Source organism: Xenopus tropicalis, chromosome 7 (assembly GCF_000004195.4).
Source record: "Xenopus tropicalis strain Nigerian chromosome 7, UCB_Xtro_10.0, whole genome shotgun sequence".
Taxonomy (NCBI): Eukaryota; Metazoa; Chordata; class Amphibia; order Anura; family Pipidae; genus Xenopus; species Xenopus tropicalis.
In genome coordinates, this window is record NC_030683.2 from 33,546,539 (window position 1) to 33,561,234 (window position 14,696).

Genomic DNA, 14,696 nt, shown 5'->3' on the forward strand with positions numbered 1-14,696 from the left:
GTTTTCTAAGCACCGAATTTAAAAATAAATACATTAATATACAGAGTACATCAGTGTCACAAATTACAGGAATAAATAAATATGTAGTAAAATTAGTTGTGTGTGTGTGTGTGTATATATGTATACATATATAATACACCAGAGCAATGAATATGCTGTAAATCATATCCTTCTAAATGTTGCTTAGGGAGCTTATGAGTTATAATTGGTGCTCAATGGTTAGTGATGTCATTTCTGTAACACTGAAACTTTTATATTTTAATAAACAATGTGCCCCATTGTACAATTTGAGAATATTGAGATCACCTTTGAGTTCCATGACCTTTATAAATATTTATATGGTCATTGAACTCCGAAGTGACATTAATATATATTTGACAATAAAGTGCATTATTCTCTATATAACTCTATCCTATCTATCATCTATCTATCGATTTATCTATCTATATCTCTATCATCTATCTCTTATTAGGAAATGACGAGTTCATTTTTAATTACCGAACAAGAATCTGAAATGAGAAATAAAATAATTGCACTGTTTCTTACTAGGACACAGAATTTGTTGAAGGGGAACCTTTGTTGAAAGGACCTTTTTGTTTTAAAGATTTCTACAATAAAGACAAGTTTTAGTGGACCAAGGAGTGCGTGCCATTTCTCTTCAAACTGAAGGGGAACTGCTGTACTTTAGTAATATGCTCTTATTTTTATTATATTTTATTTTCTTATATTTTGTATCCAGAGAGCTGCTTTCTGGCATCTTTTTCAGCTTTTATGAGGAATGACCAAAGGCAGGCATGTGCTCGTTCAGAAACATAATTATCATAGGAATAAGATTATTGTGGAGGTAGGGTTGCCACCTAGGGCTGGGACTATTAAAAGTTAAGTGGCAATGTACTTGCCTGTAAGGTTTCAATTACTTTCCTTCCCTCCCTGAACTATTCTGCAACCGACCCAGCTCATAAGGTGCCACCAAAAAGGACGTCAGCCATAGGTGGATGTGATTTAGTTCAACCACCAACTTTCTCACCAATTATCTTCAGAATTTAGGATGCAATTGATTGCACTTTTCACACTTGCACAGAGACCTGTCGCCTCCCTGGTCATTTTACTGGTCATTTTACCTGCTTGTACCCCTATACAACATCAGACCTACCCCATGTTAGCTACTTGTAAGCAAATCATTACACTGTTTGACATGGCAGCATTAAACATGGTCCATTAATTAGCACTAATGGGCAGTTAATTAGAATTATATTGCCTTATTTTGTGGTACTGCCTGTTGTCAAAGGGAATGATTTTGTGCAGTATCTGTACTTATCATTACAAATAGTTCTGAGTCAAAGGATGGTCTGCTATCAACAATAAGATCCTGTTGCTGCTGCTCGTTAGTGTGGGAGTCAATGTATTAAGAGATGCCAACATACTCCTGGGGAACTAAAAATAATAATATTTGTACAGCGTACGTGTATTCCTTCTTTCTGCTTTTCTTTTGAAGCAAGTTATATATCTGTTTGCTCCCTAGTGAAACAGTCTCAGAAAAGAAAGGGCAAGCTTTCGCTTACCACTTAATAAGACAATGGGGGTCATTTATAAAGACTGGACAAATTTGCACCTGGGCATCAACCCATGGCAACCAATCAGATATTTGCTTTCATCGTTTTACCTGCCCCTGGATGACAAAGGCTAATCACTGATTGGTTGCTATTGGTTATTTCCCAAGTGCAAATTTGCTCAGTTTTATAAATGCCCCAATGTCCTCCTTTAGATGACCTAATTTAATATACTTAGAGCATTCTGTGGCACCTCCGGTTGAAGAATTGGTTATTAATAGCAGTTTCTGCTATTTTATTTTATTTATAGACCTTATTGGTTTCAGCTTGCAAGACCTAAAGATCCATAAAGTAATAAAACAGAATCAACTAATGTCCTGTGCATGTTAAATATTCATTTGTTTGGTAATATCCAACTCAATATTTATATCATTTGAACAGTGTTTGTTATTGATTCATGAGTTCAGGTTTTACTAAGGGCCCCTAATCAGGCTCAGAGTTGTGGAAAGGCCACTTATCCTGGGCTTCGAGCCGTAGAACTTTGGGGGGGGACATCAGGCTGACCCTTCTAAATTACAATTGTTTTATACTTTTCTTATGATTTAATTATTACTATAGAATGAACATATTTTAGGGAGGTACATTTTTTTCTTGATATTAAAATCAAACATGATTTATACTACTGCAGTGAAGGGGGCAGCAGAGCAGATTGGCTCAAGGCAGCATCAATGGTAAATTCAGGCCTGCCTAACCCATAGCACCCATTGTTCTAAAAAAAATGGTTGATAGAAATGGAAATATTAGGTGACAGCTTTTACAAATATACATCTACACCAATGAAATGTATTATGAGGAGGGAAAGAGATTAATGGCTTCAACACCTACATCTTTCATGGCTGGAAAGCTTAGGCTTTCTAGCTGAGAACAAAATGAAGAATCACAATGTTCATACTTCAGTTGCTTTCCATTCCTGACTCTGAGCCCAAAGAGGCTGATAACTTTTGACACAGCCAAGCATTATACAACCACTGTATGAAAGCTTTCTTTAACTGAAGAAAATCAGTTATATGAGGATTCAAGTGTTAAGTGTAATGTTGGATGTGGCCATTAATGCAAAATGTCACCCAAAAGTGAGTTTGTCACAAAGGTGTTTTTGTCTATATGTGCTCCTTTAAACTTGCAGCCAGCTCTGATTTGCCGTTATGAGCCCTAGAAAATGCTGGAATTACTGACTGCCTAATATGGACTCCTTTTGCATGTTGTTCCCTAACTTGTGCAATTTAAATTGAATGCAAATGGCATTATTGATGCCCAGTGTACAGGCGTGTCCACACAAATGCCATTTCAAAATGCTCCTGATATGGTTTTGTGCCCATACCGGTGTTTATTGCAAACACATTGATTTGCCATCAAGGGCACAACTGACACAAGTGTACAGAACATTCTTGCACTGCAGAGGGCAGACACAAATGTAAAGTTTATGTTGTACTGCTGGGTATAATTTTGGGCTAATTATTTTCCCAGCATTTGTCCCTACCCTTTCATTAATGAACCCTTCTGTGGCTCATTTTTCTCTAGGTCACTGACTAAAAAATACTCATATATTTGCAACTTGCTTAATGGTGAAGGAATGGTACAATCACTGTAGTCATTGTAATCACTTACCTGATACCCCGGGCTGGTGCTTCTGTTAGCAGAAAACGCCACTGGCCTGGGGTACCTGCGAGCAAGTGATCCTCTTCCCATATTCTTTCTTCACAATCCTGAGGCCGACAAATGTGCAGTAGAGTAAAAAACAGCTTTTTTTGTTCAAATGTGGATTTTCACTCTACTGTGCATAAGCAGCATGAAGAAATAGAAGGGAGAGAATCACTGGCTTGCAGGTACCCCAGGCTGGTGCAGTTTTCTGATTACAATCACTGGGGGCTGCCTAACATTTTGGCAAACTCCCAGTGATTGTACCTTTCTTTCTCATTTAATTGTCTCTTTATCTCTCTGTGTCAGGTGGTTCACAAGCACACATGGGCCTCTTATAAGTAATGCTGCTTGAGTGCTGATACTTTTATTTCCACTCTGTGTCTATCCCACACTTTTCCCTCCTGTGGGTAGTTGGCAATATTATATATTAATTAATGCACTCGCTGGAAATATTATATATTAATTATCAAAACCTCACTCTAGTGGGAAATAGCAGAAGATTCATTTCCATTTCTAATGAGTGCTGGTCTGGTCGCAGAGCTCAGTTCTTCATGCCTTAGGGATAAATAATGCATTTACATGATTGAATAGACAGTTTGGTGTAATATAATTGCATTATAACGGTACAAACATGTTTATTTTTGCTCATCAGTCAATAATCATAAAAAAATCATAAAAATCAAATTGTCTAAAACATGGACAGCCTATTTAGCAAGCTTCCCCCACCAAAAGTCTAACTCCAAAAGGTATAATTACAGGACAATTACAGGTTCAAACACAAACATTGTTGATCCTGGGGTAAATAAATGGCTGCCATAACATCACATGCTGCTACTGTACCAGTAAAGAGTTGCTTAATGTTTAGTATTACCACTAGTTGCAAGGCTTCAGTGACTCTTTGTTGTAAGAGCCAGCCATAAACCGACAGCAGAAATAATGTTCTTGACATCTAGTGTGATTTATACAACAATGTAATTCAAGCTCTGGCAGTGTGTCACTTATTATTTGAAGACAAGATGACATCTCTGAAAAATGTAGTGGGTGAAGGAGAGTCCCTGGATAAGAAATAAATCTCAGTTCATAAGCCAGTCGGTGGTTTCAAAGCAGTAGTTTTCTTTGCTTTAGAACAGGTTTATTTCATGTAAATATAACATGCACATTTGTCTATTGTAATTCAGAGAAGACTAAATACAGTCATGTTCATTTTGCTTGTAAACAAAAATACAGGTTATGGTTGTGAATGCAAACTTTGCCGTTAGTCAAGGGAAGCCTTGGGAAGCCCAAAGCTAGCTAACTGGGCAGTCAGTGTGGCACACATCCCTGGAGGTTAATGAGCACTGTGATGTGAGGGACATAAATAACAGATCTACACATTATTGTTCCTTGTACAGATCAAGACCTTTGTTTTTTTCCAAAGGTTATGCATAGTAGTGAGAAATCAAAATCTAATTAGCAAGCCATTAAAACTGCACCTCCCCATTCAGATTTCCTGAATAGTAAGACATAAAGTAATATGTAAACCTAACTTATCAAAATAAGGGTAAAAAGTAAAACCAAGAGGAGAACTAAGAAACAGTAAAGATTCAAATAAATGAATGTAAGTCAAGTGTAGGAGTACAGGTATGGGATCGTTTTCCGGAAACCCGTTATCCAGAAAGCTCTGAATTGTGGTGGCCATCTCCCATAGACTCCATTTTAATCAAATAATTCTATTTTTTAAAAATGATTCCCTTTTTCTCTGTAATAATAAAAATGTACCTTGTACTTGATCCCAACTAAGATATAATTATTTCTTATTGCTGGCAAAACACTCCTATTGGGTTTATTTAATGTTTCAGTGATTATTTAGTAGACTTTAAGTATGGTCATCCAAGTTACACAAAGACCCATTATCTGGAAAACCACAGGTCCTGAGCATTCTGCATGTCTGGAAGTCCCATAACTGTATTAAACTTTTTCAGTTCATCAGTATTCATTTTTTTTTAAATTTATTAGAAAGTGGCTGGCCAGCCTACTCAGAAAATTTGTAAACCACTGAAAAATTCACAAAATTGCAAAATTTTGCCAGATGCATTGGCATTAATAGGCATTTTTTCTCTTCCCTTCTACTCATGCCAAATTCCGAAAACCAGACTGCATAGGGTCCAGCAGATTATGGATGCAGAGAAAGTAACACAACAAAATACAAGACGTTCCAGGAGTTTAGAGGCTAGGGGTAGGAGAGAAACCGGACGATAGTTAGATAGGCAGGATGGATCCAGTGTAGCCTTTTTAAGAAATGGGCTTGACACAGGCTTGTTTTAATAGAGAGGGGAAAGTACCAGAAGCCAGAGAGGAATTGAATATGTGGGTAAGAGCTGGAGTTAGGGCAGGGGCACACTGTTTTAGGCCATAGGATCCAGTGAGCAGGTAGTAGGTGGAGAGGAATGGAGAAGCTGAGAAATGTCAGCTCAAAGAAGCTGAATACAGAAATTGTTTGTGCATAGATTCAACTTTGCTTTTGAAAAAGTCAGTTAAGTCCTGGGGGGTATGTCCAGATGCAAGTGATTCATGTGGTGAAGGGCGAAGCAGCCAGTCAAATATGGAAAATAAGCATTGTGGGTTGGATTTATTATTATTTACGAGTGTATTATAGTATTCTTGCTTGGCCTGGGATAACGCAGCATTGAGGCAGGCCTCGCACAGGATTGTGCACAGGAATGTATGTATGTATGTATGTATGTATGTATGTATGTATATCTTTATTTATAAAGCGCTACTTATGTACGCAGCGCTGTACAGTAGAATACATTAATACAGACAGGGGGTTAAAGATAATGGATAAATACAAAAGATAATGGATAAATACAAAGTACAACAATAAATACAAATAAATACAAGGTGCAGTTGCAATAAGAGTCAGAAACACAAGATGAAGGAGGTCCCTGCCCCGTAGAGCTTACAGTCTATATGGGAGGGGTAACTAACAGACACAAATGGGCAAATATAAGTGCTGTAGGTCACAGTGGGTGACATTACAGTATAAGTGCCAGTTCCCAGATCAGGTGCTGGGTGAGTGCTCCAAAAGGTAGTCTTTAAGTTTAGTTTTAAAAAGACTGAGGGAGGATTCTCTCCAGAGGACATCAGGGAGGGCATTCCAAATGTAAGGGGCGGCAAGGCAGAAAGGTTTAAGGCGGGAAACAGCAGTAGTAGTTGGGGGCGCAACCAAACGATTGCTCTGCGAGGAACGAAGGAGTCGGCCAGGAACGTACGGAGACACCAGGGAAGAGATGTAGTGAGGAGCAGAGGAATGGAGGGCTTTGAAGGTTAAGAAAAGGAGTTTGTAAACTATTCTTTGTTTAACAGGAAGCCACGATAGATCGTGTCTGAGAGTTAAGTTAAAGGAACAGTAACACCAAAAAATGAAAGTGTATAAAAGTAACTAAAATATAATGTGCTGCTGCCCCGCACTGGTAAAAGTTGTGTGTTTACTTCAGAAAGTCTACTATAATTTATATAAATAAGCTGCTATGTAGCCATGGAGGCAGCCATTCAAAGGACAAAAGGCACAGACACATAGCAGATAACAGATAAAACACTATTGTATTCTACAGAGCTTATCTGTTATCTGCTATGTAACCTGTGCCTTTTTCCAGCTTGAATGGCTGCCCCCGTGGCTACACAGCAGCTTATTATATAAATTATAGTAGTGTTACTTTAGCAAACACACCAGTTTTACCAGTGCAGGGCAACAGTACATTATATTTTTATTACTTTAAAGCTCTTTCATTTTTTGGTGTTACTGTTCCTTTAAGAGATCGTGTCTGAGAGTTAAGACAGGAACAGGCATTGTGGGTACGACTGTGTCATGGCTGCAGTGGGGCATAGGTGTTAATAACGGAAGATAGAATGGAGTTGTAGGTATTTACCAGTAACTCAATATCAGAGGAAGCACAGAAGGAGGAGAGGTTAGAACTGAGAGAGCTAGAGAGAGCAGTTATATCAACTGTTCAAGTGTTACAAATGAGAGTTTTAGGCTGAGGAATAGTAGAAGGGAAAGTGTGTGAGAGAGGAAAAGGCTCACTGTTAAATGCAGAAAGGTTTAGATTTTTGGTAAAGACCAGATCTAGGAAACAATTGACCTTATGGGTGGTTGTGTATTTGTCCACTGTTTGAGACGAAAGGAAGAGGTTAGATGGAGAAACTGAGAGGGCCAGGACTGAAAAAGGTCATCTATATGGCAATTGGAATCACCCCAAATAATTGCAGGGTTGTCAGAACATAGAAAAAAAAGGGCCAGGATATGAATTATAATAATCATAATCACCCAAAAATGTGTTCAGTATACCCATGGGACAGTATACCCATGGGGTCATTATGCTGTGTTAAGGGAAACTGCTTCGGGATTTAAATTGTATTCAGCAAGCGGGTGTAATTAAAGAATAAGTTAGGGAAAGTTGAGAAAAAAGCAAAGAAAGAGAGGCTAGAGCAGGGGTCCCCAACCTTTCTTACTTGTGAGCCACAATCAAATGTAAAAAGACTTGGAGAGCAGCACAAGCATCATAAAAGTTAATGGAGGTGTCAAATAAGGGCTGTGATTGGCTATTAGGGAGCCTCCATGCACACTATCAGCTTACAGGGGGCTTTATTTGGTAGGAAATCTTGTTTTTATTCAACCAAAACTTGCCAAGTCAGGAATTCAATAATAACTACCTGGTTTGGGGGCACTGAGAGCAACATCCAAGGGGTTGGGGAGCAACATGTTGCCCCTTAGTCACTGGCTGGGGGTCACTGGACTAGAGCATGTGACCAGGAAGCCTTAAAGGAGAAGGAAAGGCTAAGTCACTTGGGGGTGCCAAAATGTTAGGCACCCCCAAGTGACTTAAATCACTTACCTTGTACCCCGGGCTGGTGCCCCTGTTAGGAGAAAACAGCACCAGTCCAGGGTACCTGTAGCGGATCGCTTCCTTCTTCCTTTTTCTTCTGCCGGCGAAATCCGTGGGCCGGTGCATGCGAATAGGAAGTAGGAAGCGCTCGCTGCTACCCCGGGCTGGTGCTGTTCTCTCCTAACAGGGGCAACAGCCCGGGGTAAAAGGTAAGCAATCTAAGTCACTTGGGGGTGCCTAACATTTTGGCACCCCCAAGTGACTTAGCCTTTCCTTCTCCTTTAAATAAAGGTTTCAGATCTACATGTAGAAGAAACAGAAAATAGGGAGAGGGTAAGGAATCCATTATTTCTGTCCCTTTAGCACTAAAGTACAATGGCAATAGCCACAAAGTTTATAAACATAGTTTGCAAACAATCGTTTAACATTATAAATATTGTAAACATTTGGGTTTTTAAAAGAGGATAAGGGTTTAGTACCATATATTAGTTAAAAATCCCTGGATTCTTTATAAAAGAATGAAAAAAAGAATAATATTAGAAACATTGTAGTCTCTTTCTATTAGGGAATGATACATGGATATTAGGAGAAGGTTCACTTTCTGGGATGTTGAAACAAATCCGGTGTATTAACTGCAAATACACAGGGAGAATATCTGGGAGACAATTACCAGCTTACACAAGCCCTACAGTATGTTCAGCATCATAATAGCAGCTTTGAGGGAAATGCTTTTGCAGTGATAGATGGTATAAAGCACACAGAAATGTCAAAGGGGTGGGGAGTAATATTCAAACTGAATTCATTCATTTAGAACAGGAGCTTATTCATTGACATACTGCACATGTATGGGAGATGCTTATTCAGCAAATTGTACTTTGGATTGTTGTGCTGTTCAGAAGGTTACCAGATCTTCTGAAAAATCAGAGCTGTGTTTAATAATGTGCTTAGTCAGGCTTTACTGATTGCATTTCATTTAGAAGCAATCAATCTGTAATCAGTGAAGCTCCGTAAAGCCCATTATAAGACGTGTCCCTGATTCAGAGGGTCTGGTAAAGTCTATTAAGTAGTGTTTGAGCAAAATCAAATACCACATAAGTCATCAAAAACCATTATTTGACCATTACTGACCATTAATTTCACATGGTGTTATCTCTATTGTATAACAATTGCAAGTTATTACTGCCAGAAACCCTATTACTAACTGGTTTAATAATACAAATAAGAAGAGATTCTAACTCCTGTTTTATCACCTATTTTAAGTTAAATTTAAGTTATAAACAATACTCCATATCCAGTAAATAAACAGTACACATTACAATTTTCTTTTCTACTTGATAGTTTCACAGTCATCAATAGATTTCACCAGTCCCATTGCAGCGCATCCACATACTTTTAGAACTCAGTATCAAGTAAATATTTATTACATTACTGAATCCTTCTCCATGCTAGCTTAGTGAGAGATGCAAATCAAATGTATTCCATTCAGACACATTGATGCAGTGGCCGTTATTTCTTATTGTAAAATAAGCACAAGAAACCACAACAATCTCTGCTCTTTCAGGAAAATAAAGATTCTAATGGCCACTGCTAATGGTGCAGTGTCCCTTAATTCTCACAATGTGTTACTACACTTTTTGCGCCATTTCCAGCCTATAAAACATAATCTGAGATATAAAATGTCAAGACATAACTGATACAAATATATATATATATATATATATATATATATATATATATATATATATATATAAGCACGGCCTTCAGGGATGGTACAACCAATAAGCCTGTTGCCAAACATTTTCTAGAGATGGGGCACAGGTTGCCCACCTTTCATTACATTGCAATTGATCATGTGCCGCCCCTTACAAGGGGTGGTGATCGGGCCAGGTTACTTCTCCAAAGAGAGGTGTTTTGGATTAAAAAACTAGGTACTTTGGCACCGGCAGGGTTAAATGAACACTGCTCTTTTCTATGTTTTATGGAGCAAAGGTGAGGAGATGTATTGCTGAGTTTGCTACACTGGCTACAATATTTGCCAGTTTATGGTTAAGCATTTAATGTCTTTGTTTCCTTTTTTCTTTTCTGTATTTTCCTGTACCATCTATGGTTACATTTTCTGCATTATTTGTCAGTAGATAAGTATGAACTTTTTTAACTTGGTATTTCTTGCACTACATGCTCCCTTATGCATAACAATGACTTTGTTATGCTTTAGCCTACAGGGTTAACTATTCAGTCATGTGACTGGGATGGGAGTGTGGGGCTTGGGGGAGTGTCTAGAGGTTTTATCTATTTATTTGCTGATTTTAACTGTGTATGTGGTCTTGATAATGGTCTTAGGAGGAGACCGAAACGTTGGCCTGTTTTAACAGCATGTTTAAATAAAAGTAACGTTTTAATTTTTAAAAAATATCCTGGTGTGCACCCAATTCTTGGACTTCTGGATAATTAGAAACATGGAGGTAGCACCCAGGTGATTTATATTACGGGTTTGGTGTGCTGAAAATTTTGTGGACTGTATATATATATATATATATTCATTACAAGACATGTTTCAAAGATAGTGTAAATGTCTACTGTGATTTCTTTTTTGTAGATCTGTTTGTCTATAACAAGGATCAGTCACAGGAGGGTAAATGATAACATGACATAGGTCTATGGCCCATTGCCAACTTGCCTGTGGTCCCAGCTGTCAATCTGGGTAACCATATGAGTTATGTTTTGTATACAAATTTTTACGTTTCAATGCCAATCTGTATCAAGCGTAAAAGTTCACTCTTTCCCTAGGTCCCAGCCCTTCCAACAGCTGTTTGGTCAGCAGTCTGTTGTTGCTAAACATTTTTTTAATACAGTACTGTATGAAGATACAGTGTATGTAAACAGCTACCAGCATCCAGACATTTACCCCCATATGTAATAAAAGACACTAGGTTTGCCCAGGAGCAGTAACCCATAGCAACCAATTAGATGTTTGCATATAAAAAGGTGACCAGTAAATGCTGCCTTTTGATTGGCTGCTACAGGTTACTTCCTAGACAATTTAATGCTTTTTATTACATAACCCCATTAGAGTCATTTTATTACATAACCCCATTGGAGTCATTTTTAGCTTTATTTAATTAAAAGAATGTGCACCTGTCTCATTATTGGCATAAATAACAAAATTTTTAGTTTTGCTTTAGGGCCTCTGCAGTCTAAATGGAAATTGTAATCGGATTTTGCTCCAGTTCTAGTAACCCATAGTAAACAATGAGATGTCAGGTTTCAAGCAAGCAGTAAACTAATAAATGCTACCTGCTTGGGTTGCGACAGGTTCATAGGATTAGCACAAACTTTGCACCTGTTATTATATTCTGTTTTTTTTTATTTGAATCGGACGTGTTGCCTCCAAATGTTTCCATGTAGCCATCACCTTACACTTTTTATTCATTTTTCAGCTTTGAGAAGCAGCTACACTTGCAACATCTGCAACATGGTCCTAAACTCAGTGGAACAGTATCACGCCCATCTGAAAGGTGCACGGCATCAGAACAAGTAAGAGCTTGTATTTCTTTTTACAATGCCCGGTAAAATGTAATAAGAATGAATGTGCACAGGTCTACTTTTTAAACAATTAGCATTTTAATAAGGTCTGTTTAATTTGAATGTAATGAAGAGAATCAATTATATGTCCCTCATGTTGAAATGCGTAGGCAGCTTGGATCGCTATAGATTCCATTTGCTTGTTTTCCTCCACGCTCTGTATGTGAGTTGTAAAAAGTATAAATAGACTCAAGGTTGCACGCACAACCTAACTACATAAAAACATACAATCTGTGTAGGTCATTGAATCTACTGCACAGTCTGTTGATGTTTACACAAGCCGCCTTTAGACAGAGAACTGATGTTCCTTCAAGAGAAGTTCTTTATTGTGAAACATGTGTAAGGAAGTATGAAAGATACTTCTGATCTAACAGTGAATTACTTATCTTTTTATATACTTTTTAGATGATTTTGTCCAACCAAACCCTATACAGGTATCGGACCCCTTATCCGAAAACCCGTTATCCAGAAAGCTCCGAATTACGGAAAGCCTGTCTCCCATAGACTCCATTTTAATCAAATAATTCAGAATGTTTAAACTGATTCCCTTTTTCTCTGTAATAATAAAACAGTACCTTGTAATTGATCCCAACTAAAGTATAAATAATCCTTATTGGATGCAAAACAATCCTATTGGGTTTAATTAATGTTTTATTGATTTTTTAGTAGACTTAAGGTATGGAGTTCCAAATTACGGAAAGACCCCTTATCCGGAATACCCTTGGTCCCGAGCATCCTGGATAATGGGTCCTATACCTGTAGTACCATACTTATTGGCCTTGCACAGTATACTTTGTGAAGAAAACAATGTGCCATTTCTGCATGGATAGAAGTGTAACCATCTCATAGTAACTGAAAATCCTTAGCTACAGCACATGCATTTCTTAAAGACACAGTAGAACCATACAACTTAATGTGCATATTGTATTAACTTATTTCACAAGTTCCAAAAGTGACCTACTTTATCATGCTCAGGTCTTGATATAAAAAAAAAGAAATTGGTTGCCTTATTTAAAACCACAGCCTTCTCTATCATGAGCCAGGATATGATAGTCATTTTAATTTATGATACTTTATATTATAGCAAATGGAATAGACAGGGTTTCCAGCTTCATGGATTTTATTCTGATGCCATTATAGTTAACAACTGAAGATTTTAAATGAAAAAGCCCATGTTAATTTGAAAGCTTTGAAAACAGAAACATCTTAATTTATTTTTATGTTGCTCTGTCCCTGCTCTTTTCTTCTGCTTATGTTTGCAAATGAGTGATTGTCTGTATATCATTGGGCTAGTAGGCATGTTACTTGTTACGTTATAGTTCTGGCAAGCTGCTGGGCTGTTGATCTTAAAGCCTATTCCTTATTATATATATATGATATTGGGTTTGATAAAAAAATAAAATGTACTGACTGGGGGGTTAGAAGTGGTTTCTATAGAAGCATGCTCATTTTCAGATTAATATGATGAAGCAAAACCAACAGTTTGGTGGTAGTCTTGCTATAGATTTTTCCAATTTCCAATGATTATCAACATTTTGCTGACTCTCGTAAAACACTGTGATGTTATTTAGTGGTGCAGTTATTCGATAAAGGTCATTGTTTTCTGTAAAATTGCATCGGTTTGCTAAAATTTCTGTTTATTTTTAGTGCAACAATGTTAGGGGCATTCTGGGATTCTAGGCACATAACTGGCTTGGTATAATATACTCCGGGTTAAGGTTTGGGAAACAGTTTGGCCCCATTGTCTGCGGCATGTCAGAGGAACATTATTTGTGCTTTGGACATTATGTTTCTGCAATATTGAAAGATTGTTTAAAGGACTTATTGTCATCATTGAACTATATGTTTGTATGCAGGTTTCTGATCAAATTGTCTTAAAACACAAACATATTTAGATAAATTACATAGTACAGTATGAGCAGAAAGTAAGGAAGATTGTACTTAGCCTGAAAGGTGGCATACATTAAGGCTGGATTATTATTGCTTTATACTTGAACCCTTCACATCACAACCACATCACAAGTTTCAAGGGGAAGTTAATCCCATAATTTTTTTCTATTCCACATAGCTTCAAGGGGAAGTTAATCCCATCATTGTTCTCTACTTCACCCAGTTTAAAGTGAAATTTAAACACATTACTCTTTTTCAAGAATGAGCGCCAGTGCTCCTAAAATGGCTGCTGGAGCAATTGCTGTTTGGGAAAAAATAGGATTCATGGAAACAAACGTCCATTTAAACTCGAATTTTTTGAGTTTTAACAATACTTTCAACTCAAAAAATTTGGGATTTTTTCTACAAATGATTTAAGCATTATTGTGACATTTTATAAATACAGCAATGATCGAGTTTCATTCGACTTTATAACATGTTGAGTTTATACGACTTTCAAGGCCAGAAAAAATGAATATTAGTAAATCAGCCCCATAATGTGTAGCATTTCTAGCCTCCTTCTTTGGTAAGCTTTAGTTGTCTTTTAAGTTTTTAATTATGATGTCTGTAATCAGTGTTTGCATGTTGAACATTCTCGACTAATTTGTAGCTTTCAAATATCTCCTAAGGTAACTTACAAGGATCAGTGTTGTACAAGTTATGGGGCCTGTTATCCAGGATGTTTGGGACCAGGGGTTTTCCAGAGAAGGGATCTTTTTATAATTAAAATATTAAATAACCCTAATAGGACTGTTTTGCCGCCAATAAGGATTAATTATATCTTAGTTGGGTTCAAGTACACGGTACTGTTTTATTACTACAGACATAGGCGGACAGTGATTTTTTTGTTTGGGGAGGCTAAAAATGTTGCGTATCTCTATGCAATGACAGTCACCCCACTCATACAGACAAGCATTTTTTACATGCGTTTTCCTGCGCTAGATCTTTCGTGTGTTTCAGCGCAGGGGAACACAAAAAGAAACGCAGGCCTGTATTTCCTATATGACTGTAGTCACTGTGGCACAGGCAAGCGTGGAGTGCAGGTGGAATGCCACTTGCTGTGTTAGGAGCT

At 37.5% G+C, this 14,696-nt stretch overlaps 1 protein-coding gene across 1 annotated transcript in view; it reads left to right on the forward strand.

The window, feature by feature from the left end:
- The window catches only part of zmat4 (zinc finger matrin-type 4), a 256,147-nt gene that overhangs the window by 189,336 nt on the left and 52,115 nt on the right, over positions 1-14,696 (forward strand). Inside the window, exon 6 of the mRNA XM_002936438.5 lies at positions 11,551-11,647. Coding sequence (XP_002936484.3) covers positions 11,551-11,647 — 97 coding nt within the window. The remainder of the gene's footprint in view (positions 1-11,550; positions 11,648-14,696) is intronic.